General features: G+C 38.3%; 2 protein-coding genes across 2 annotated transcripts in view; both read left to right on the forward strand.

Moving 5' to 3' along the window:
- LOC145490971 (uncharacterized) overlaps window positions 1-26,527 on the forward strand; it is a 32,004-nt gene that overhangs the window by 4,762 nt on the left and 715 nt on the right. The window contains exons 3-21 of the mRNA XM_081470091.1: window positions 506-555; window positions 862-939; window positions 1,454-1,578; window positions 3,930-4,006; window positions 4,904-5,188; window positions 7,102-7,517; window positions 9,357-9,402; window positions 10,197-10,345; window positions 11,168-11,250; window positions 11,424-11,969; window positions 13,647-13,915; window positions 14,460-14,647; window positions 15,558-15,740; window positions 16,619-16,750; window positions 18,092-18,218; window positions 18,870-19,054; window positions 22,276-22,615; window positions 24,598-24,816; window positions 25,445-25,647. Of these exons, the coding sequence (XP_081326217.1) occupies window positions 506-555; window positions 862-939; window positions 1,454-1,578; window positions 3,930-4,006; window positions 4,904-5,188; window positions 7,102-7,517; window positions 9,357-9,402; window positions 10,197-10,345; window positions 11,168-11,250; window positions 11,424-11,969; window positions 13,647-13,915; window positions 14,460-14,647; window positions 15,558-15,740; window positions 16,619-16,750; window positions 18,092-18,218; window positions 18,870-19,054; window positions 22,276-22,615; window positions 24,598-24,816; window positions 25,445-25,647 (3,701 nt within the window). The remainder of the gene's footprint in view (window positions 1-505; window positions 556-861; window positions 940-1,453; window positions 1,579-3,929; window positions 4,007-4,903; window positions 5,189-7,101; window positions 7,518-9,356; window positions 9,403-10,196; window positions 10,346-11,167; window positions 11,251-11,423; window positions 11,970-13,646; window positions 13,916-14,459; window positions 14,648-15,557; window positions 15,741-16,618; window positions 16,751-18,091; window positions 18,219-18,869; window positions 19,055-22,275; window positions 22,616-24,597; window positions 24,817-25,444; window positions 25,648-26,527) is intronic.
- LOC145491013 (uncharacterized) lies at window positions 20,358-22,254 on the forward strand. The gene has a single exon (XM_081470143.1). It carries the CDS (start codon window positions 20,487-20,489, stop codon window positions 22,092-22,094), a length of 1,608 nt encoding a protein of 535 aa, XP_081326269.1. The 5' UTR covers window positions 20,358-20,486; the 3' UTR covers window positions 22,095-22,254.

Consider the following 26,527-nt stretch of genomic DNA (forward strand, 5'->3'; position numbering starts at 1 on the left):
ATAATATTGCAATACAGCATGCAATGCAAATGTATATGTTAATAAATTTATTTATTCTTGGTATAACCAATAAATGCTACATGTATGATGTAATGATCCTCTCCACCCAAGTCTAAGTTCAGCCTGTAATTTATTTTGTAAGTGTTTAAGGAATATTGCTTTTACTGTGATTGACCACTTCCAGTTCATTACATGTATAACCAGCTTTAAATATTTTATTATCAAAGCATAATACAATTGGCCTACCTCACAAGTTGGAGTCACTCAAGAGTTGCTCTTCGTGTTCTGTTGAGTGGTACATGTAATTACATGTATATATGTGTGCTTGGCTGTGCCTTGTGCCTTCTACTATGTACTCTCTTGTGTTTCCCATGTGCTTAATATGTGATTCAATAATGCACTCAGCATGCTAACTGTTTTTAATAACTTTTTTCATGCGCCTACCCTCATTTTGTACAGCACTGAGAATTGAAAAAAAGGTTACTACTTGTTACGAATTTTATAGGGAAATACTTCAGTTAGAGATGAATCAGAGGAAGGAGGATTTTATGACAGGTAAAGACTAGTTACTGACATACATGTAGTTTATTTTCTCCCTGTGATATCTTGATTGGATATTAGCATGTCATTTCTTTTTTTATTTTATTTTTTGATAAACATTTTTTACTGACACTACTCACCGTATTGAATGGCAAGTTGCATTACTAACAATTAGACTATGACTTACTGAAGGATAGCTAGTTGGAAAACAATGCATTTGTTTAGATACATGTAACTTACATTTAATAGCAGAGCTCCAGTGAGCAAAGCATGCCACCAGAGCACCATAGGTAAGAATTTGCTTATAATTTCATTCCAAAGGCAGCACTCTGAATACAAGGCAGCAGACGGATCAGGGTTACGCCAAATTGCACGTGTGACACCATTTGCGCCCACAACGTAAGTAATATTGTTATACTTTTATTTGTGATATCTTCAAATTATGTTGAATCAATTTCAGTCTATGGGAACTTAATGCAGAAGGATTACCTGGAATCAAATCATCCCAGTTACACTATTCAATTGATAAGAATTATAATAATAATATTACAATCACGGTAACAATATTGCAACAAGAAAGATCTCATTCAAAAGGAAGTTGGTAATTCAGTTGGCAAGAGTATTGGACAAAGAAAAACTAGTGTCCCCTTTGGGAATTGAACTTACCACCTTCCACGGGCTTTTCAATAACGAAACCATTGTGGTACAGGTGAGCTATGACATTTGCTGGATTCATAAATGTCAAAGAAATATTTTATGGAGATGAAAGACAATGACTAGCCAAAAAAAAGAAGGCTTAAACCAAAGCACCTCTTACAGATTTCTTCATTATTGTGCACTGAAATCAAGTTTGTTCTATACATGTATATATTTATGAACACTGTCTTACATATATGTTTATGTTTACTTGCAGTGTGGTGTCATGTCCAAAGACAGACAGAAAAAAATGGACATTTGTACCACCTCACGAACATTTTTCTAATAGTGATTTTTCTAATGGTATTGCTGATGATGAAGATGACTTTCAAGCTGTGGCAGGTACATTTTTCTGGCTGTTAGTACTGCAGCCTTGACCCACTTTTTATTCATGCAACATTTACACAATCTAGTAGTTCTGGGCCCTATGACTAAAATATCAATGACTAGGCACACAGCAGTTGCACAACACTACAGCCATAAATAAGTCAGTAATAGTGAACAATAAAATAATCTGTCAGCTGTCATGTTACTGACACGTTAGGAACAGTATACCCACTGTATTAAGTACGCCAAAAATTGACCCAAAACCCTCATAGTTGAAAACAGTAAATAGGCATCTGGTGATCATACTGTTCCTACCAATTTACTTGATACAGTTTGAATGGTAAAAGAGGCTTGGTTAAGCCATCTCCAGACTGTGCATGCCAAAATTTAGCAGCATCATTGTGCCCATTTCCTAGATCTCCTTTTTTTTACACTAAAAGATGCTTGTTTGATTCATCTTCCTGTTGCAAATTAGCAAAGCCAAAGGAAGTTTTTCAGTCGCCCTATGATGCATTGTGGAACTATGGTTTACAGTACTTCATGTATGTCTGATTAAAACTTTTCAATATGGTGGACAAATGAGAACCAATTTGGGCAACACAGCAAAGTAGGCAAAAGCCATTAGATAGTAACTATTGAGAGTGCAGTGTACGGTATCTTCGCCATTTGATGTAGTTGTTGAAGCAATCAGTAAGTAAATGTTCACGATCAGTTCAGTTCACGACTTATTGACAGGTTCACCTGTTGGCTGACTCTCGACTGACAGTCGGTGCACACTTAAGTCTGAAACCAAATGAAAACTGTGGGCCGACTGTCGTCTGTTTGATGACAGTTGGCCAACAGTCGTCTGACTGTTGGTGGACTGTCGGCCAACAGTTGGACGACAGTTGGCCAACAAACAACTAACAGTTTGCAGTTAACAGTTGGCTGTCAGGTGACCGATAAGATCTTTTTGCAACTGTTCTTCAATTTTACCTATAAGTCACTCATTTAGTCTGAATGTACGGTTACCCTTTGGTATGGTTACATTTTAAAGCAGGAATTTATGAGCAAAATAAAAAAAAAAATGGTGATTGCAAACTAATTCTCGGTAGAATGAGTACTGAAAAGGTTGCAAAGAGTCAAGATTGTTGTGATAAAGAGGAAAAGTGTTAGCCGTCAACACTTAGATCTACTAATTGAAACTGGTAACTAAAGCTTACATTCTCAGTTTAAAGTTTCTCTCAAAAGGAACATCTCTTGGAATAACTGGCTTGCTATGTTTTGTGAAAGAAAATGAAAGAAATTATGAAATATAAAATTTAATGTTACTAACAATAATGAAAATAGAACAAAACTAATTACAGTGTAACCTCTATTGAAAGGACACCCTCAGGATCTTTCCTGCTATCTGCTTAGTAGAGGGTATCCCCCTAATAGGCAGGGCAAAAAACTTTCACCTGTCTGAACATCTGAGACAAGTTGTTTTTGGCTTGGATGATTAGGGACAAAATTTTTCCTTCTTTACTCAAAAGATCTTACACCAATTATATTTCTCATTTGAATCAAGTTTTCCAAAACAGTGCTTTTGATCAATCAATTGCACTGTCCTTGTTGTTCCATAGTATAATTTTTTTTTCTTTGTTCCCCTCTGTACATACTGCTCAATCCTTGAAAGTATCCTAATAATTTGTAATAAAAATATTGGAAAAATTCATTTTGATCAGATTTTCATTCTGTTTATTTTGCCTTTTTACTTGATGTGCAGTATTTATAAATATTTTAATGTGAGGCGAGGTGACCTCTAGAAACCATCAGGCTTTTAGTTGAGGCCACCTGGTATGTAACAATATGGTTACATAGATAATGCAACAGTGTGCAGCTTTGCCAGTTCAGTAATTATTTACATGTATGTCTTAGCTGCAAAGGTTAGATTGCAATATTAGCTCAAAAATAATTTGGGATAGGCTTCCCATTGGCATTTGTGTTATCTAGAGGTCTGCCAATCCAGCTTAACCATAATGATTTGGCCATTATTCTGAAGTTCATATCGTTTAAGCCCCTGTCAGATGAGGTTTGACTAATTATGTCTCTTTATATATTTTTATTCTCCAGCTTTACCTCCCCATGATCATAGTCCTCCATTCTTTAGATACATGATTTCATGATCCATTACCACCTAAGTGACATGCCAAATTCTCATTCCAAAAAAAGAGCAATAGCTATGTATAGTAGATAAAGCCAACACTGGGGTTAAAAGTGGTAGGTGAGATTCTTATCATAGAGTCAGACTTTGCCTATGTAATGTTAAGTAGACAGTAATAAGAATATATTGTCATGGTCATAAGTGTGGCGTAAGTAACTGTTTTATGTATATTGCTACCTAGGATCTCCTTTGTCAAAGAAGGCAAAGCTGGTAGGGGAATTTTCCAGTGGATATCAACAAAATTTTGCACAGAGCAAGGTGGGTTTTACTGATCAATATATACAACCTTAACAATAGGATTGGATATGCATGGACATACCTTAAATCCTTGAATTAGCACCCGGGGCACTTATTTCAAATTTAGGAGAAAACTGGGGGTGCATAATTGAGGGGGTGCTTAATCAAGAGGGGGTGGGGGGGGGGGGCTTATTTAATTTTTCCCAAATCGTTCTCAGATATGATCGGATTTTTGTAATACATGTACCTGTCAGACCCTCAAAAGTCTCAGAAGGATCCTGTCTCTCTTGAAGAACTACATAGTATAATACCTTTAGGCGGTCTAGGCCTGCTGCACAAGGGCGGTTGGGCTTTCACCAATGAATCAGCAGATCTTCACTACCATCCATTACGATGGTCAATTCACAGGCTTGAATGAGTTGATGATTGAACACCACCAAAACTATACTTCCTCTGTTGTCTCAATACTCTTTCATAAAATAAGGGGAGGGGAGGCGCTTATTTTAAATTTTGGCTGAAAGGAGGGGCGCTTATTCGAAGGGGTGTTTATTTGAGGGGAGGCCCTAATTTGAGGACTTCTCATATGTATTATGCAGCATTACTTGTGCCCTGTAAAACCAACATGGTGTGGTAAGTCATATGAAATGTAATCATGGTAAACTCAGAGTGACCTGCTTTCATTGATGACTACTACAGGCTCAATTGATTCGCACAGCAGGCTATGGATTCTAATTGCAGTTGTTTTCTGCTGGAAATCACTCAATTTGTTCAGCAAATGACCCGTTTACCTTACTTCTGGAGATCAATCAATTTACTCACCAAATGACTTGTTTTATTGGTCATATTATCTATTCATGGATATCACAAGTTGGCTTCAAAAACATTTTGATTTTATTTATTTTTCCTTTTTCTAAACAGAAGGGTCAAAATTCTTTAAAATGGGACAGCAATCAGGAACATTATGAAAATAACAGGGATGCTAACAGCAGTGTCAGTAACTGCACAGGGCCAGTGATAGATCTTACAGGCCTTGATGGACAGTATGAAGGCACTGCTAACTGTTCTATTGAGGAGAACAGCACCATAAAGAGGAGAAATGTGGAGAATGCAGGTGTCAGTGATAACAGTGATGTGGCAGATAAAATGTTCAATTCTGATTTCCAGCCAACATCTTATGATACAACAGACAGTTCTTTCAAGAAGGTATTATAAAGTTTCAGCTGCTAAACATGTACACATCAAAATGTGAATGTAATAATTATTAACTTAGCTCCCAATGTGTGTTCTAGAATTAACCCCAACAGTTCCCAGCCTGCCAGGATTTACAGACTACCTAGAATGCCCAAGACAAATGGACCCAACTCAGTGTCTCTTTCAGACCTATAGTTTTGTTTATTGGGACCCATTATTACATGTATGAACTTGCTAAGTATCTTAGTATGTACTCTCTTAGAACCACACATCCCTTCTATTGTTATTGTATGCAGGATAGTTCCACATTTGTGAATAAAACTCAGTGTATACCAATTTCAGTCAGTCTTGGTACTTGTCGGAAACAGTGGGCTTGGATAGCTGACCACGTTGTGCATCAGCTTCTGTCCTGGTTGGGGGAATGGTGTTAACTTCATCTAATTTGCTGATATTATTTCCCAGTCTTGGCACTGTCAGCAACCAAGCATAGATGGGCTTCCTGTGGTTTCCATGATATGGAATTTGATATATTGGCTGACATTTCCTTAAAGGGGACCTTTAAGATAGCTGCACCAATGTTTCTATCTCATTGCCTCCATATCCTCTTAAAACATTGCTGCATGGAAGGATTGTATTCAGGAAAGGGTAGTGCTGGAGATCTGTGGTGGTGATTATGCAGGCATCTGCTCCAGTGTCTACTTTCAAGCTCATGTCTTGGAGTTAATAAATCTTGACCTTGGCGTAAACCTTGTCTGGATGACTCTTGAGGACGTTTAGTGAATTTTCTTGGGTTTGCTGGCTAATTGTTGAAGTGAGAGTTCCAAGAAATATAGTGATGGGTTCTGTTGCTTGTTTCTTCTTCTGATTCTTCTTTATAAGTGTACACATTATACATGTAATCATCATCAAAGGGATACTCATCTTTTAGGTGGATGTCCTGGCCCTGGTATCTGGAGAACTCATGATCTGGTGAAGGTGTTGGTGTATGTACACCCTTACGTAGTTGTCACTCTTGCCGCAGTGCTTGCATTTTGAATTTTGGCAGGGAGCTTACTGATTTGTAATGGATGTTTCCACATCTGAAGCAGCCTTTTGACGTGACCTGAAGTTGGTGAGGTTTTCTTCTGGTTGAATCTTTTTATTTTGGTAACCATAGGGAATTTGGTGTTTGAAGCTCTGTCTTGGTGGAGGTTTTTGGGTCGAGTATGTAAATTCTCGTTGAACTGTGTGAAGATCAGATTTCTCATCACCTTTGGAAATTGTCTTCATTTGCACTTTATAGTGCTTTCCTTGTCTTTCACGAGGTTGTAGGCTGAAGGTTAGCCCGTTACCAAGCGCTATTGCGTCTTTGCATACTTTATATGTACTTTATCTCTGAGGGTATTTTGTGCAAAAAAATAATTCAAAAGTGAATGTAACATCTCATCTCTGCATGCACACCAGTAGTTCAAAACAGTTTCCAACACTTTCCAAGACCAAAATTTTGATGGGCTATTTACTGCCAATCAAATTTTGATTAGGATGATAAGACGCAGCTTTTGGCAAAGTTTAAAAAAATATATAGGGTGTTCAGAACCACCTTACATTTTTGAAATTTAAGGTGGCTCTGTGCCTCATCTCTTTGCCAAAAGTTGTATCTTATCCTGCTAATCTAAATTCTGTTGTAAAAAGTGGGCATTGTAAGCCTTTAAAGCTAAAATTAAGGTCAATTTTAGCAGCTTGTACTGTTGCTATAGTAAACTATTATGTAACAAAAATGATAACAACATGTTCACCAATAATTGAGCAGTCTTTTGATGCCATAAGTGTAGCATCAACTGATAAAGGGTGGTTACAATGACCCACCAAAGTGCTGCAAACTGTTTTGAGCTACCTTAGAATGATGTCTTTTGAATCAGTGGCAAAGAATTTGTCTGCTTTTTCAGCATCCTAGAGAGAGGTTAGGCAGTTCTGATAGTGAAGGAAAGCCTTTTGACTCGCCACTACTGCTTGAAAATTTGGCATCAGAAAAAGGTCCACTACCAGAGAACTTTCAGTCAATAAAAAGACCGCCTTCCCCAGAGGATCTGCCATTAATAAACAGTCCACCACTCCCAGAAGACTTCCAATCAATGAGTAATCCACCATCCCCAGAGGACATCTCACCAATCGACAGCCCCTCAACCACAGAAGACCTCCCACCTGTGAACAGTTCATTACCCTCAGAGGGTATCCCATCAATGAATAGTCCTCCACCTCCTGAGTACTTTTCACCACCATCATCACCCAGCATCCCATTAACAGCAGAAGATACAATCCATCCCATGTTTCCTTGTGGGGACCCAGAGGTGTCTACTTATGGGTAAGCTACTAAATTGAGAGAAGTATTTTTAGAGCAATAGATTAAAATTTCGAAGCAATACGTGAATTCATCATCATTGGTCCTGGCTCTCCTCCGGGAGAATATGGCTATCAATACGTGAATTACCCAGAACTTATTCTTGCTGAGTGGTTTTCAATTCCTCTGATATCAGTATCATTTCAATCCATGACATAAAGCAAGAAACAACAGATTTAAGCTTAAAATTGTCTTAAATACAGAGCTGCGTAAAAGTTCCTGAAATGAAAGACATGGAATTCTAAACTGTGTGACAATCTCTTTTAGGAAACCCTTTTGATAAAGGATTGTAATCCCAGAAACCTAAATGTAACCCTAATATACATTGTAAGAAAAATATAGGGATCACAATGAGCAGATTATAAACTATCATATAATGCGCACTTTCCGAGAGTAAGCAAACAGGTATAAATTACAAATGTCAATTGTCAATAAGGATAGAATTGGGCCAGATTGAGGCAGACTGAATTTTATTCGAAAAATTAATGGAAGTGAAAATGTATCCTGTCTACTTGATCTAGTGTTATGGTTGCTTTACACTTGTTTGGTTGGCCGCTGATAAAACCTGGAACATGGAACATTCCAGAACATCCTGCAACATTCTGGAACATCAAAAAATTATAATAATTATGAGAAAAGTAAGTAAAATTAAATAAAGAAATAACTATAAAAAGATGAATTAGTCAAAAATAAAATAGAATAAGAATAAACATAAACTGGTATCAGCTCGGAATATGAAAAGATATTTTGCTTGGAAGGGAGTCTGATATGTGGGAGGGAGCATTGGATAAAGAACAATTCATTCAACTGACCGCATTGAGTGGAGGCTCCACTTCTTTCCTGCCAATGGTATCACATGACTTTACAGCAACCTGTTAGTCTGTGGGAAATCGTATATATATGCATATCGGATCTATAACAAAACTCAAGCTAGAAAAAAATATTTGTTAAATTACAGAGCATGTATGGGAACTGTATTACGGAGAATGTATGGGCACATTCACATAGTTACAAATTTCTTGACTATAAAAAATTCAATCCAAAAAAATGGATAATTTAAAGTCAATGATGCAAAGATGTGTTGGTCAAATATCAGATCTATAGCATTAAAACTCAGCTAGAAAAAAATATAGCATGTATGAGAACAGTATTACAGAGAATGAATGGGCATGTTCACATAATTGCAAATTTCTCGGTTATAAAAAATTTAATCCAAAACCAAAATGAACAGTTTTAAAGTCAATGGTGCAGAGATGATGTCTGTTAAATATCAGATCTATAGTATTAATACTCAAGCTAGAAAAAATTATTTGTTAAATTACAGAGCATGTATTGGAACGCCATTTCAGGGAATGGACACTGTATGGGCATATTCACATAATTGCGAATTTCTGGACTATAAATGATTTAATTCAAAAACAGAAATGACAGCTTTAATACCAGTCATGTAAGGATATTTTTCACCAAATATCAGAAGAAAAGGTCTAATATTGAAGCTATATGAATTATTTACATGTATATCGTAATTATTTAATTTTATTTTTTTATATCTTGTTTGTGTAATCGGTTTTATATATTTTTCTCATAATTACTATAAGTTTTTGATGTTCCAGAATGTTCTGGGATGTTCCATGTTCTAGATTTTATTGACGGCCTGTTTGGTTTGCCAGTGGATTTCTTCGCACCTGTCTTCGCACTAAATAAGTGACATGAGGCAGTCCAGGCCGAGGCCTTTGATTAAATGTGTTTTTGTACTTTGTATTTTGTACATTCACATTGTCAGTCTTTTCTCTCTTCCAACAGGAGCAAGGAAATGTCTCATGTGCTGTTGCAACCCCTTCCTCGACAGGTACATTTTACACAAAGCTAGTAGCCAATAATTAGGCCTTACAATGTGTTTTTGCATTTAAACGGTGTTTCTTACAACACCTGCCATTTAAAATCATTTGCAGAAAACGTTAAATCTCAAAATGTGCTATGCAAAAATTGAGATGAACAATGCATATAAAGGTTTAAAACCATTTCTTAACTTACGAAACAAACTATAATAAATTAAAAAACACTCTCACAACAGTAATTAACCCAAACATATCAACAATACTACACGAACTAAAAGGGATTCTTTTACATGAAAACATACATAACAATTCAAAAACAAGAAACTAAGATGCTGTACCAAAAATTGTACTGAATACTTTCCGATCACTAATGTGTCATCTTGAATAGTTTTGAGAAGTATGCATGTAAACAAGTATACATGTATATATGAACATGTAAACAAGTATATAGAAGTTGCGTAAAATTGCATACGCTGTTAAATTTGCTGGAATTTTCAACATTATTGAGTTAAAATATTAATATCATCAGATTGGTTCTACCCTGTAATTTGTCGCCAAAATTTGAGTCCATGTATAATCAGCCTAATTCTATAATCAAGGTTCCTACTTTTCACTTGGTATCCTGTTTATAGTAACAAATTTACAAGAAACAGATTGATGATCTTTCTTTTTTAATTTATGCAACCAAGAATCATTAGCAGGTTCATGAAGTTTAAGTCTTACTGTTAATAACATTGATAGTGCAACGCATCTGTGTGATTGATTATTGTAGCTTATTATTACTCCGTGTGATGTTCACCAACAGACTCCTACGTCCAAGGTCAAAGTTCATTTAGAACAGGCATATGCCCTGTGTTATGAGACAATGGAGAACATTTGTTTGATGTTAGATAGAGCAGATCCAGCCATCCTCAACAGCTTACCCCAGGATCTTAATGAGGCACAGAACTTAAGGTTTTTATTGCACTGTAAAGTTGTCTGTTATTATGACTCAGCATGATAAGAGTAGGCAAATTTCTTGTTAAGTGCTGCAGTGGATAAGTGCAATTAAATGCACACTTATCAAAAATTATAACAAATGCATAATGGTGTGAAAGCAGCATTTACACTTCTCGTGTTGTTTGAAAATGCTTTCAAATTGCACTCATCTAAAGGCTCATGTAATTTTGAGAGAATTTTCAAATATCACTCAGGTCCAAAAGGTGGCTGCTTCACAAATACCAAATTGACAGAACGGTTGTTTGGGTCAAGTCAGGTTTTCATGGTGTAGAGGTTCCATTACTTTATACTTTTTTATACATACACTTGTCTTTTTTTGGGGTTGGTGGAACATACATTGTAAATCAGCTAGTACACAAAAAATTTACTGAAACATCTGTTACGTAGGCCTGTATTAAGCAGACACCCTGTGTCAAAATAATGGCAAGGAGCCTGTAGGTGCTGCTTAGGTGCTGCTTCTTCACTTAAGATGCAGAAGACTCTTACATATCATTTAGCAACACATCTCCACATAAAAGGTATACTCTATGTCTATTAGTGTGGATCATTCTAAAAAGATGTGGTCACCTACATAAATTGTTTAAACCCTCTTCATAACTTAACTTGGCTAACCATCTTGGAAAAATAAGGATTATTGAAGAATTGAAGTTCTGGTGGTAGTGCTTTGATATAGTTTTAACATGCAGTTGGTGTGCCTGACATGCTCATCTAAAAGGCTGATTTTTGGTGTAGACTTCATTGGGCAACTTTAATACATTTGTACATTTTTGAAACCAGGAAAAGAATTAAATTAAAAGTTGCACAGCTTGAAGACATGTTGAAACAGCGAGGAGAAAGTCCAGAATGCACATTCAAGAGCTGTAAGTAACAATAATATTTTCAGACAGGGAAGTCATATTAGTAGTTGATCCACCGCAGTGATGGTTGTACAAAGGTGAACACATACTTCAAATTGACAATCTGTTCTTCGTGTTCTTTACAAAATCCATATCTGTTGTTGCTGATGGTTATTTTGTTGTGCATTACATTACAGACCGAAGGTTATCAACATGCAGTTATAATCCCGGAGAAAGTTTTTCTGAGGGGGACAGAAGGATCTCAACTGCATCATGCAGCGGTGCAAATAAGGAGAACAAATTGAATATTCCTACAGCTTCTAAAAACTGTACAAAAATCACCGGTGCTACTACTGTTCTTCCAGCTGGCTTAGCTGATCATAATGTTGCACAAGCTAAAGACTCAGCCATTAGCTCCATTTCTGTGTCCTCTGCAGGTGTGGCGGATTGTATAAATAAAGATACTCTCCTACTAACAGAACTACTGAATAGCAGTGCTGATGAATGGGCAAACACATGTGCTTTTGATACCAATTATGGAGAAAAGGTGTCCTCCACTTCTACCTCTGGTAGCAGAATTGGTTCAGTGGCATCCAGAACTTGCAGCCAACAGGTTACTGCTGCCATGCCATTTCAAGACAAACCAAACTACCAACCTACTACCACTAGGGAAATCAACAATTTCAATTCAAGCTTCAATTATCCTCAAAGAACCAACACAATTCCTAACAATGGCCATGACAGTAAGTTAGTTATTTTGGTTACCTCAGTTGCTACTTATCCATAAGCATCAATATGCCCTCATCTTTACTACCTCCTTATCACTCTAAGCATAATTATAGTTAACAGAGGAACAGCCCGGTAAACATCAAAGGAACAAGCAAAGATACCAAGATTTATTTGCCCATGCACAATCGTTTGTTTTGCTCAAATACACTGTGTGTGAATTACATAACCTAAATGTTCTATTGGTTAGTTCCTCAATCAGTTATAAACATCAGTTGTGTTTTGTGCATACCATACGTTATTGCATACGATAAATCTTCACATTCATTATGTCAAAAGTTGGTACTTTCAAATGATGAGGTTCATAATTATCGAGATATAAAATAGTGGTTATAAGCCCCCACCCCACCCCCCACACCCAGTTATAGGTCCTTTAATAGAGAATTTTCTCAGGAAATGATATGACAGTCATGTTGGTGTTGCAAACCAATCCTGTGAGTTTTTAAGTCTTTTCTTATGTAAGCATTTCACTTTTGTTCAAATAAATTCAATGGGTGCTGGCCATGTGAGTGAAAACAGTATATGCAGCTGGTCATAAGCCTCCCTTGTCCCACATTATCATGTGTCTTGATAGGGCTGGATGTCGGTGTCAAGGTTTTTATCAGCTCATTTTGAAATGTTATTTTTTTATCTGCTTGTAAGCTCCCACCCTGTTATAAGCCCATCTAAAACCACTAAATTAAAAGATGTTGTAAGATGATTTTTCTTTCGTGATATCACAGTGGGAGAACAGGCAATCTTAATGCAAAAATCTATTCATGCCATCTGATTTGTGTTGTTGTATATCTGGGAATTTGAAAATGCAAAAGTTTATAATGCTGAAACAATTCCTCACACAAGGATGTTCATTTAATAAGCAATAAATTCAGTTGATTTCAGGCTTTCTTGAGACTGAAAGCTTGAGGCTGTGGTTTGAACTCAAAGGATGATATCATTGCTTCTAAGCTATTATTGCTCTCTTTGTCATTGGTTGAGTCTTCTTGACGTTTATTCCTTACCATTTCAAGCTCTTCATAAGTGTGTTATGGTTCTAAGTACATGTACTGGTATTTACAGCCTTCAAAACCACAACACACCACCCCATGTTGTTTTAAGATGTTTTGGGATCAAACCCATGAACTGGATTCAAACCCATGATCTTGCAAGATATGAAATTTCTCTTTGAGTGTCAACACTAATGAAATAATAAACCATTTTACATTTGCTGCGAAAGGCGCGATTTATTATGTAATCATAGCAACAGTGATCTTCTCACATGTGAAGGTAACAAGTTATTTTCATGTGTGAAGATATCATGTTTTTGCTCGAAAGCTCAACTGGTATTTCATTGGTGTTTATATGATAAGGTGTAACATTTTGCAAAGTTTAAAAAAATTCTATGGAGGAGCTTCTGAGCCACCTTCAATTTGTAAAAATTTAAGGTGGCTCTGAACCCCCTTCAAAGAATTACCACTATTTGATGATAAAAATGGGGTTCACCACATTCATTTTTGAGTCACAGAGAACTCTACTGGTGTTTATGTTGCTAAGTTAAGTGAAGCTTGTTACTTGTACTTTTGTATGTCAATTAAGGTATTTTTAAGATGAAACCGGACCATAGTTTCTGGGCTTATTGTTTTCTCTACCTTTTGCAGTTGAACTGAAACGAAAGGATTTACCATATCACAGGGAAATGTGGAAAATATTGAAAAATGTGTATAACATCCGTTCATTAAGAACAAATCAACTTGAAGCCATTAATGCAGCTATGATGAAGCTTGACTGTTTTATTTTAATGCCGACTGGTGGAGGAAAGAGCCTGTGTTTTCAGCTGACTGGACTGATGGGTGCTGGGGTGACCTTTGTTATTTCACCCCTCAGATCTCTCATTCAAGATCAAGTACAGAGACTCCAGTCACTCAAGGTAAAATTATCAGTATAAAGCAGCTGCCTTGAAATTCTAGTGGTTCATTTTATGCCAGTGACATTGGTATTTTGCCGTAATGTATGTAGCTATCCATTCAACCAGTGCAGTCTTCTTTCTGCCCTGTGAAACAAAAGGTTTCCATGAGAAAGAACCAGTGCTGTTGGTATGCAGTATATTATCTTGAAATGATATTCACTTCAGGTTATGTTCTTTGGAATTCATTGGAATGGTACAATTAAATTTTGACCTAGTACCCTTCTTGCAATAACCCCAATATTAGCTCAAGTTGCAGTTTGTATTTTCTGCATTATTTTGATAGAGGTTTGTTCGAAAATAAATGCAGATCCTTTTATGAATTTATGCCTTGTGAATAATAAGCAACCTATCTTGTGCTATCAAAATTTAATTAGCACTCAAATCAAATATCTCTAATTTGTAAGGTCAGGTCAGTGCATTCAAGACTTATTTTCAACTCTTTGCATTAATTTTCACACCTCATTACACACATATGACTGCATATATTATTTTGTTGTTTATATAGTTACCTGCTGTGCATTTACTGGGTGATGCAGGAGCTGGTTCAACCAGACACCTCAACTCTGTCTATCAGGACTTATCTCTCAGGAATCCAACCGTAAAACTAGTGTATGTGACCCCAGAAAAGCTCTCAGCCAGTGATAAGCTCATCTCTGTCATGAACAGTCTGTACAGCCGTGGACTGCTTGACAGGTGGGTTATGTCATTACAGTAGCTCCTTATTTTCTTCCATGTCAGTTCCTTAAAATTAGCTATTGGCTTTGTGGCTATGTAATTTGTGGTCAAATCTCAAGCAATCAGCTTGTTGCAATGTAATATACTTTAAATTTTCCAAGCACAATGATTTACCCAAGGAAACTGACGCATACTGACATTATATGACGAATCATCCTCCAAGGGACAGGTGATCTATTGCTTGGTTGAAAGTTTCCGCAAAGCAAGAAATTGGAAAATAGCTAGCCCACAGTAATGGATTCTGAGAGTATTGAAGAAGGTGTAACAATTAACAAGTTTTGGACAAGGTTGAGCAAAATATCGTGATTTGTCAGTGGCAAGCAGATAGTTATTTGCTGAATCTTTATCGTATTGAAATCCCTCTCTGAAAGTTCAGGAAAGCGATCTCTCATTTTTTACACAAGAGCGTAGTTATTACGCATGAGCAGACCATTAATTGTAGGCAGTTATTTGCAGATCACGTGGTGGGGTGTCGGCCAATGAAAAGGAAAAGAAGGCATCGAGTGATAAAGCTTGGTGTTGTAATCAGCTGTTGGAGTTTGTGTCATTTATTTTCTTAATTTTGTTAGTTAACAAAAATCTAACTTGAACTCCACAGTCACAGCGTGCCAGCAAACCTGCTATATATAGCTACAGGAGTCTTGAAATACAGGAAATACAAGTATAAAGAGTAGCATCGTACCCTGTACATTGAACAACATCAAGCAGCAAGCAGCTGAGGTTGTTTGTGACTGCAGTCAGCTCATGGTGTGCTCTTGTGTTAAGTGAATTTTTTAAATTTTTAAATGCCACGTAAAAGGATATCTATAAAGTTCCAGTAGAATCCTTCCCCAAATCGTTGCAACTTACTCAAATTGTTTGCTCACAGGATTGTGATTGATGAAGCGCACTGTGTCAGTCAGTGGGGCCATGACTTTCGCCCAGACTATAAGAAGCTGTCAGTTTTGAGAACGAAGTTCCCTAATGTCCCCTTTATGGCACTCACAGCAACTGCTACGCCCCGTGTTCAAAAGGATGTTTTACATCAGCTGAAGATGGCAAAGCCAAAATGGTTTGTATTGTTCAGTGATGTTCTCTGCAATGATAGCATGTCTCTTGTTCTTCCAATCACCGGGCTCGGGGACCGGGGGGGATGTACGTGTCAAAATTCAGTTTTGAGACAAAAGTTTCTGTCTCAAAGCAGCCAAACATAGCGATCAGAAACTTTCGGGTGCTTCAATGAAAATTTCGCAGGAATTCATTCGTAGACCTGCAGTGTTGAAGTTACAGTCTGCTGCAAGACTACTGGAATTCAGCAAAAGTAAGTCCACTTCAAATTACCAATCCACAGCGATGCTACCATGGTTTTAAGCTATTCAAATCAACGAACCCGTGGCCTTGGCATTTTCATACAATTCCGGGCAAATAACGTAAATGTGGGAGAGAAAATCCACAAAATAGAAAAAACGCGGGCGAGATGAACCAAATCCTGCACTGTGTCCCGCAAGACAAATTTCCCCAAAAGCCATATAATAAATTTGTTCGTTTTTTTGCGAGTTTATGGACCTCGACTCCGTCTCGGTCCATAAACACGCCCAAAAAATGAACTTGGCCCATATCCAGCCATCTTGGCCGAACAATAAATGTGACCGTGTTGTTTACTTAACATGTTGCGGTGATGGTGTTAACGAAGTATTGAATAAACCTGCTGAAGTTGGCTTTATATGGTTTGTCAACTTGATAACACACTGTTCTAGAAAGGAAACCAAATAAAGAAGTGGATTCATTAGCTACCCCCCTCCCCCAGTATTAACACAAAAACGTTTCCCCCCCCCCCTCCCGTTATAAAAAGTGACTTTACTCCCGTTATAAAAAGTGACTATTGCAAAACACAATTTGCAACAGGTCGTTTCTGAACGGTTATGCTAACGCACTTCAATCTAATGACAGGTTCACCCAAACGTTCAATCGACCCAATCTGCGTTTCGTTGTGAAACCCAAAAAGAAAGTCATGGAAGAAATACTCCAATACATAAAGACAAAACATCCTGTCTCTTCCGGGATTGTGTATTGTCTCTCCAGGTTGGTGATTGCAAAAGTTATGTGATATCTTAGTCCCACTTAATTCGATGTTTACTATACTAAATTACTTTACCTATTTGCAGCAGGCAGGGTTTATAGATGTTTAGGAATACCACTTGTTTTAGGCAAAACTGAAAGGTTTCGTTATTTTTACTACCTGATCAGTTGTTCCTGGTATTCCAAATGTCCCCTGGCTTTATGTGACCTCTACTTTGCTAGAAAATTCTCCAACATTAGTTCAATTTGGAACACTTCAAGGCAAGGTTTACAAGTATTTCTTTTTGTTTCGTCTCTTCATTGTTATTAGCACGCTGTTTAAGAGCTGTCAGGATGCATGTTTTAGTGCAATGATGATATAGTTCTTACCGAAATATAACTGTTAGTTTTGCCATTTGTTGTCTGAATTCGTCGACACAATGAACGTTCTCGATTATCTTTCATTCTCTTATTTACAGATTATCTGACATAGATAAATTCCTTTATGGAATATTACTCTAAATAAATTGTATCATTTCTCAAACCCTTGAAGAAATTGCAAGTGGAATTTGTCCAGATTCGTAGCACTGGCTGTTGATATCACAGAGCAATCAATTAGCCAGTACTTTGCGTGTAATTAATATTGGCGGAGCTCCGGCGGCCCGAAGTGCCGCGAAGGGGAGCCCCATACTCATAGAAATCTGTGAATCGCTTTTCTTATGGTAAAAATGGCTTGTGGTATTGCTCGTAGGCGCATACGCGCGACGACGGCTACGACGTCGCGCAACATGGCGGCCATACTCCAACTAATAAGTTGACGGAGACATGCAGCCTTGGTTTACAACGTACATCTTTGATATTGGACATCCATGTTATGGTCATTTGACACCTGTCAAATCAAGGTAGCCGCTAACTAGTATCACGTGACCATATCGCGGGCTCAAGGTTAGAGCTCATCAAGATCACGTGTTTTTGAAGTTGATCGCTGACCAAGGGCTGGTTTTGGATTGGATCGCGGACTCATGTTAGGTTAACTTGTAATCAGGGCCGGATTGTTCAGAAGCCGGTTAACGCTATCCCAGGATTAAAAGTTAACCAAAGTATAAATTTTTCTTGTATAGAAATGTTTTCCACTGCTTTTGTTTTGTGTAGTTTGAGATTATTCAAACTCAAAACAGAAGGCCAAACAATATAAACAGAAAATCTCACCGCAAAGTTCAAAACTCAAATCAAAATTCTCTCATATCCTGGGTTGCCTAACTCGAACTTTAAACAACCCAGCCTAGGAGCTCCGCTTTTAGGCTTAGCTAAATCTATATATTACAAACTAAAACGTTACTTAGTTGAGGATTCTCTATTTGCAAGAAATGACTGTGAACGTGTGGCGGACTCTTTGAATGAGGCTGGTATCAGTGCAGTAGCTTATCATGCAGGACTATCAGACGAACAAAGGACGAAATGTCAAGAGGCTTGGATAAATGATCGATACAAGGTCAGTCATTTTGATTGATCTTCACTCTGAACGGCGGAAAAGAGCACAGACCCTCGGCAAAGAACTTGAGACTTGAGACTTGTGGCTAGTCTTGATCCTTCCCCTGTAAACAATAATGTGATCATGTTTTCAGAGATGTCTTGCGCCAATAGGTCTATTTCAATATTTTAAAATTCTAACATGGTGCTGACAGTTAGAGGATTAAAAAAACCACATTGAGTTTGCGGCGCGAATGAATAGTTTATTTTGTTTTAGTCCCCTAAGCCTTGGTGCCACGTTAGAATATTAATATATCGAAATTGGCCAATATTGCATCTGATTGTAGGCTCAAAACTGGCAACGGTCGTACATGCGCTGCATCTAAGAGTTAGAGTATCAGTAGCTTGTGTGTTGTAGTTAACAGCTCATGTTATGATGACCTGAGTAGGTCCAGGGACCTCCAACATGCACTGATAAGAGCTGAATAAAAAATATTACGAATTGTCCTAAAGACGATGAAAGTTCTGATAACGGACGTCGTCGCCGAAACGTCATGTTTTTATATGACGAAGAAAGTGTTCTCGTACATATCCCTTGATGTACTCTATTTGGAACACAATGACAGGATTTACAACACAACCCGTATTTGAAAAGTGTGTTTACTCTTTCCAGGTGGTATGTGCTACAATTGCATTCGGGATGGGAATCGACAAGGGTTCAGTCAGATACGTTATCCACCACTCAATGCCTAAGTCACTGGAAGGATACTACCAGGAATGTGGACGGGCAGGACGAGATGGTGAACTGGCCGAATGTACGCTGTTTTATTTATATGGCGATACAACCAGGATAAGAAGGTACTATGCTTTGTATTAAAAAGGAATCCGGAACCTATATACGAGTACATTTTGGGTGCAATTTACAGGCGGGGGGAAGGGAGGTTGGAAGTAAGAGGATATATTACAGAAAAACGGAAGTTCCTGCACCAAAGGCTAACCTAGGTCATTACCCGTCTGCAGTTAAATTGTGTGACAGTTGTACAATCTGTCAAAGTGTATGAAAGGAACCATTTCTCCTTACTGGAAGCAACCGTAAATTTATAACATATTACAGTCAAACGGGAATAACATATTACAGTTTGACGGGAATGTTGTGGCGCAATGTTCCAATACTGATCGACAATTCGCTCGATGCATGGCAGCAACCAAACTCACTGCTGACGGTCTTTTATCGACCGAGGAGATAGATCCTAACACCGAGGATACCAGAATGGACACTAATATGTCTTATGAAGAAGAGGACGCCCTCCTGTCAGAGGATCAAGATGAAGACGTTGGTGCTAGCAATGACAGTGTCCCAAACGCTCAAAGACCAGAGCGCAAGAAAGAAACAACGAACGAGCCAAAGAAGCCCGAGCAAACAAACAAAGAGCCTGTACACTCTCACAATACGAGCAACGACAGAGGCAGAAAGCGCCAAAGAGAAATCCTACCAAAGTCCGCCAAAACTACCGGCAGCTCCGATAGAAAAAGACCACGGCACGAAGAAGAGCTAAACTCCATCCAGGAGAAGATAGACAGCTCAAACAACTCTATCAGTCTGCTGAATTCTCACCTGGCGAAGGGCTCATGCCCCAAGACCTTGAGATACAACGCGCGGGCTAACATCACGCCCGACGAGGACTTTAAGAAAGACATTAACTCTATTAGAAAGAAAGCCGAACAGGCCCTTGTAGGGGCCCTAGTGAAATTTCACCACAGGCGCGTAGAAAGGCTTAAGAATAAGTACAGAAAGCTCGAACAAGCTAAGTCTCGCAGAAGTTTCCATGAAACCAACCAGTCTTCCCGCAAAACGCCGGCTAGAAATAGAATTGCGAACGAAGATAAGAAAGACAACGAGCTAGCCGAAGTGTTGAAAGCCAAGATCAGAGAGGTCGATATATTGCTGGAACAAATGAGATCACAAGCAACGAATAAAAAAAGTGAATCTTATCCTGTTGTCTTATCTGACCCTTTAGAAATAAGGGAGGAAGGGGAAAGAAACAACACAGATAACAAAGCGGTTAAAAGCCGCAAAAGATTAGAGCGGAGAAGAATCAAACAGAAAAAACGCTTTCAAAACAACATTGAGTCACGTAAGCAACATATCAAAAACCTGTCAAATACGCAGCTGACAGACGAGCAAATTACCCTGCTATCCCGTGGTTTGAAATTCATTCCTGCTCCCGTGACAAGAGAAAACACTATCAGGCGCCAGCTACTCAATGACTTCAGTCATTTTGCCAGAAGAATGCGCCTTAAGTACATATTTCACGGTCACGACAAAGAACCTCATCCTTTCCACGTCAAGTCAGACTGGGACCCACCAGTCCAGCACTCAGTTGCTCTAGAAACTTTTCTAGAAGAAGTCAAACTTGACCTTGCTAATATCAAATTGAACAGGCCGAGAGACAACCTGTCACAGGGAGAGCGAAATGCTCTCAAAGAACTATCGCGTGACAAAAACATTGTACTAAAGAAAGCCGATAAGGGTACCACAACCGTCATAATGAACAGAACAGATAAACTTAAAGAGGGTCAAGTCCAACTTGATGATATACACAACTACCGGCCCCTAGACAAACCTATGGTTGACACCACGGCCAAAAAAGTTCACCGATTGATTCGATCACTACTACAAGAAGGCCACATAGACGAAATGACGGCTAAATGGCTCTCCCTAACGCCCGACCCTCCACGAATACCAGTGTTTTACACACTTACAAAGATTCACAAACCGACACCTGTTGGTAGACCAATTATATCAGGGTGTGACGGCCCTACAGAAAGGATCTCAGCTTTTGTTGACCACCTTATTCAGCCAATAGCACAAAAGCAAACCTCGTATCTTAAAGATACAACAGACTTTCTTAACTTCATCGAAAAGACTAAACTGCCTAAAAACACCATTCTTGTCTCTATGGACGTCACCAGTCTCTACACGAACATACCACAGGAGGAGGGTATTACCACTGTATGCGAAGCATACGAAGAATTTTACCAGGAGAACCCTCCAATTCCTAGCAGGTACCTAAGAGAAATGCTAAGTCTGATTCTACAAGAAAACTCGTTCCAATTCAATGGAAAAGATTACCTCCAAACTCATGGAACAGCCATGGGAACGAAAATGGCCGTAGCTTTTGCTAACATATTTATGGCCAAAATAGAAAAAGAAATACTCAGACAAAGCTACACAAAACCCATTTTTTGGAAAAGATACATCGATGACATCATATCCATGTGGAACACAAGTAGAGATAAAATAGAAGACTTCCTTCTAAAGGCAAACAGTTTTCACCCAACGATAAAATTCACGGCTGAAATCTCAGAAACTGAAACTACATTCTTGGACACGAAAGTGTACAAAGGTGACAGATTCAATAAGGAATCTATTCTTGACGTGCGAACTCATTTCAAACCTACAGAGACCTTTCAATACACGAATTTCTATTCGTGTCACCCACCAGGCGTCACGAAAGGCTTTATCAAAGGAGAAGCGTTAAGGCTTCTGAGAACAAATTCCTCTCAACTTATTTTTGAGGAAAACATGAGTAATTTCAAAACACGCCTGCAGAATAGAGGTTACCCAGCTAGAATTGTAGAAAAACACCTTTCAGAGATTAAGTTCTCTGATAGAAAAATGTCACTAGCACAGAAAGACAAAACCGCACAAAAGAAAATACTGCCCTTTGTCACACAATACCACCCGGCGTTGCCTAACCTAAAAGACACACTACTGGGGAAATGGCACCTTATAGATAATCACCCGCTACTGAGAAATATCTTTAAGGAGCCCCCCATCATCTCGTATCGCAAAGGAAAGTCCCTCAAAGACATCCTAGTTAAAGCTAAACTATGAAGGCTTTATTACTTATTCATCCGCGAACGGCAGGAGTCGTGCAGGCTTGTCAACACTTTTATCACGCTATACTTTGTAAATCCCACCTGCTGGTTCTTGAGAAGCAAGACACGGGCGGTATAAGCAATTTAGTTTATGCATCATTTTCTCGTGAACTCAAATAATCTACTTGATCTTATAGAATGATCCAAAACAGCAGCGAAAAGAATGCGGAAGCTAAACAGGTAGATATGGACAATCTTTTCCGTGTGGTGCAGTTTTGCGAAAATGTAACAGAATGCAGGAGAGTTCAGCTGTTACATTACTTTGGTGAGATGAACTTTGATCCTTCCCAGTGCCGCAGTAGGCCTGACAGCATGTGTGACACGTGCGCTAGTTCTGCAACATTCGTTAGTAAAGATATCACATCTGATGCCAAGGCGTTTGTAGACAGCGTCAACTCCATTGTTCATGGTGGAAACAGAAATTTTAAGAAGCCCATCAAGAGTTACACTCTAAATCACTTCATCGACATCTTCAAGGTAATGTTGTATAAAATGTTTAGTATTCCATACGCAGGCCGTATTAGTAATTTTCTCGAGCGTACACTCTTTTTTCTGCCGATTTTAAGCTGAAAATATTTGTGAGTATTCTTAGATTGTAGCGTATGACATTTCCGTTGTAGAATGTATTGGGGTGTCAATTGCATGTGGTTGGTGTCTGGTTGGCGTTAAAGTAATTTTTGTACCCAGACTGCAGGCTGTAAAGCCTGATGTCTTGCAGAAATGTTATTAGCATCGAGCATGCGGCTAGTGCTGTTTTTGTTGTCTTTTTGGCTATTTTGCCGTTCAGAGAAAAGAAGAATTTCATACGGTTGTATATAATTGTAATGTGCTTACTCAAAATTATATTCTTTTCAAAATCTCAGCCTCGATATTCTTATGAAATGTATTCTTATACAAAAATTAGTGTTTTCTTACTATAACAGGTTGAGTATACAGTAATAACAACTAGAAGGAAGATCGGGAGGGCTTTAATGGAAATAAATAACTTAGATCACAGTTCGTCAAGGAAAAAAGGCAGCTGTTGCCACTGATTTATACTTTGAAGGCACGGGTCCAAGCTGGTGGATTTAGCCACACGTTTGCCACTTCTTGGGACATTTGGGCGCGCTCTCCTCTCCTTTCTGTATTAGGAACCAGCTGAATGACACTATCTAACACGGTTTTCATAATTTTGCTCGCGCGCGTTTGGTCTTAACGCGTCACGTGACTGAATATGCCCCAGCTATAACCGGGGAATATTGGAATGATATTCTGCAATTTGCAAAACTGCGCCCGTTGCGAAAAAATATTTGAAGGGTAATAAACACAATAGCCTCCATTTGGCGCAAAAATATGCGTGGATATTTGTCGTTGGATATTATGTGTTCCTCAAAGCTCACAGTTTTCCTCGAGCATAAACTGTTCACTTCTCGGAACACACAATGCCCGCGGACAAATAACCGAGAATATTTTCGCGCCGAATGGAGGCTATTGTTTATTTATTTACGAGTTCATGTCTCGAACAAGATCCCCCCTCTTATGGACTATTTCTGTCCTTGTTGCCAACAAGGCTTTATCTGTCTGTCCATAATAACAAACGTAGAGTCGAAGTAACTGATTTTGTAAACCGCACCTCTTCATGAAAAGGTTGTCCATTGACCGGATCATGAGAAGACGGCTTCTGTTTTTGTTTCATATATTAGCGCGAGTTGTTGTTTGTGTGCTGACTCTGTAACTATATTATTGTGCTCTTGGCTGGCTACCCTTTTATGGTTACTTAAAGGAGCTCAGTCACGGTGTTTTGTCTTTTTTTTTTGGCCACGTACAAAATCTCCTTTAAATGGAAGGAAACCTGAAAATAATAGTTTACCAAGATAGAAAAACATCAAAGAGATAATAATAAACCATAAAGGAACAAGGGTGTTCAAGGATGGCGAAAGTTGACACGGATTGCAAACGACGAATTTGAAAAATTTAGGCCAAACTTTTCAAAATATGCAAACCGTGACTGAGCTCCTTTAAGGCAGCCGGTATTCTTAATTGTGTCGATTATAAGTTCAACTGGTGTAAATGTTGTTTACAAATAATGTTGTTGTTGTTGTTGTTGTTGTTGTTGTTGTTGTTGTATCTTGAGTCGTAAAATGGCAAAATTGTCATGGTAAATCTCTTTCACATACAGAGACACTCAAGATTGGTGATTCTTCTAATCACAGGATTATTTTGGGTTTGTGGTTTTGTCGTAGCCCCTAGCAAGCTGGTTAGAGGTCAAGCAATGGACCTTTTCGGCGATACGGGGCCATTTTGAATTCTATTATTTCAAATAGCTATTATGGGATGCTTAAGGGACAAATTAGCCTGCATTTGCCCCCTAAGCATCCCATAATAGCAATAGAATTAAAAAACAATAGAATTCAAAATGGCGGCCGTATCGCCGAAAAGGTCCATTGCTACTACCTTCTTATATTTTTGTTTTAATGTAGGGTTCCGGGGGTGCTCGAATATCATCTGAGGGACATGACAAATGTTCCTTACATGGCCTGGGCAAATCCTACCATAGAAATGATGCAGAACGACTGGGCCATCTGTTGGTTCTAAAACGTGTCCTAGCGGAGCACATGGTTATTGGAAACCATGACAACGTCATTAGCTATGTCAAGTTAGGACCCAAGGCTTTGGACTTTCTTCAGGGTCGGATCAGGGTAATGGTTTTTATTTGTTTTCACACATGTTTTATTGGAAGGGCTATTACTGATGAACAGAGCGTCTGATACCTGACTAAATATATGGAGACTACGACATTGAGACCTACTGTTTTACAGCGAATGAGTGTTCGTGAAAAATTGCTAATCCGATCAAAGAATCCCCATAAACAGATTTCTGTGCCAGTTAGTGAAGCTGTCCCTCCCTCTAAATATGCTCTGTTATAACAATTTGGTTCTGACCACAAACAGTTAATTTTGTCTCAAACTGTATGCCAAAAACTCTTAATTAAACAGTTATATGTGTACGTTGATTTTGTGTGTAACTTCATCGCGCTTCTTTGAATATGCGTTAGAGTCTTTATCCTATGTTTCATATTTCATTGAATCAGTACCAAAAGTTTACGTTTTTGTTACCCTAATAAGAGTGTACCATAATAAGAGAATGTACGAAATACTCTAAGAACCACCTGAATTATCATTATTCCCAAATACTTGGCGGGAGGTTCAGCATCTTGTTTTATTCTGAGCCCAGGCTTTAGAGTGGCTTGTTGATGCTGTAATGTGAGGGTAGTGTTTCCATGAGATCTCACAAACTATGGTGTCTTATTGGGTTTTTTGGCTATAGCTTCCTTCGCTGCCGGTGAGAGAAAAGAGTGGTGTTAGTAAAACCAAACACCAAACCTCTGACAGTTGCTATTCGAGCTCAGAGTACATGACTGATACTGGGGACCACATTAATGACGATAATCAATCGCGCTACTGGCGGCAAGAAGAGCTGGCCTCTGTCAGCCTGAAGAGGAAAAGAACGTCCAGTGGTCCAGCAGCGAGGTAATAAGCAAGAATATAACATAACCAGTCCCTTGCAATTCTCTGTTATGAACAAAATTTACAGCATACTTTTAAAGAAAAAGAACATAATTTGTACTAACTACTTAATATATTGTTCTTTGGAATTTATGAAGCTCAAGGTACAGACGCAATTTTCAGATCCAAAGCTTGATAGATTGAAAAACGGAGAAAAGCCATCGAAATATTTCTTAACCTTAAGAAGCGAAATTGTGAAAAAAGATTATTTCACAGTTCCATAGAGGGGAGGAAGAAGAATTCTTATCAGATTTCAAATAAAAAATCGAAGAAATATTAACTTACTGTAGTCACTTTTACATGTGGCACAACCATTTACAGAAAGTTTGTAGGACTTTCACCTACCCCCCAGAACATTAAAACCAAGAATTAGAAGTCGAAGTCGGAATTCAGGTGCTTCGCAATGCTCTAAAAACTTTCCAAAATAACTCCCCCTGTGAAGATGGGTTCGCAAAAGAGTTTTATAAAGCTTTCTTTAACCTTTTAGGTAATGGGATTGAAAATGGAAATTTAGTTGTATCATAAAAACGACGAATTATTTCACTTCTCCCAAAAGATGAAAGTAGTCTGACTACGTTATCGAACTACGCCAAACTTTCAAAACTTTAAGGTGAATTTTGCCAAAAGTTGTATCTTACTATGCTTATTAAAATTTAATAATTTTAGAAAAATTTCACCGAGCCGTTTTTGAATTATAAGCCCCCAAAGCTGTTAGTAAGGGTGTTTTTAGCAGGTCACACTGTTGCTATGGTAACCTATTGTGTCACAAAAACGACAACAACTTGTTCACCAATGATTGGGCAGTTTTTTGATACCATGATTGTAGCATCAAGCGAGAAAGAGT

Source organism: Orbicella franksi, chromosome 6, assembly GCF_964199315.1.
Source record: "Orbicella franksi chromosome 6, jaOrbFran1.1, whole genome shotgun sequence".
NCBI classification, from domain to species: Eukaryota; Metazoa; Cnidaria; class Anthozoa; order Scleractinia; family Merulinidae; genus Orbicella; species Orbicella franksi.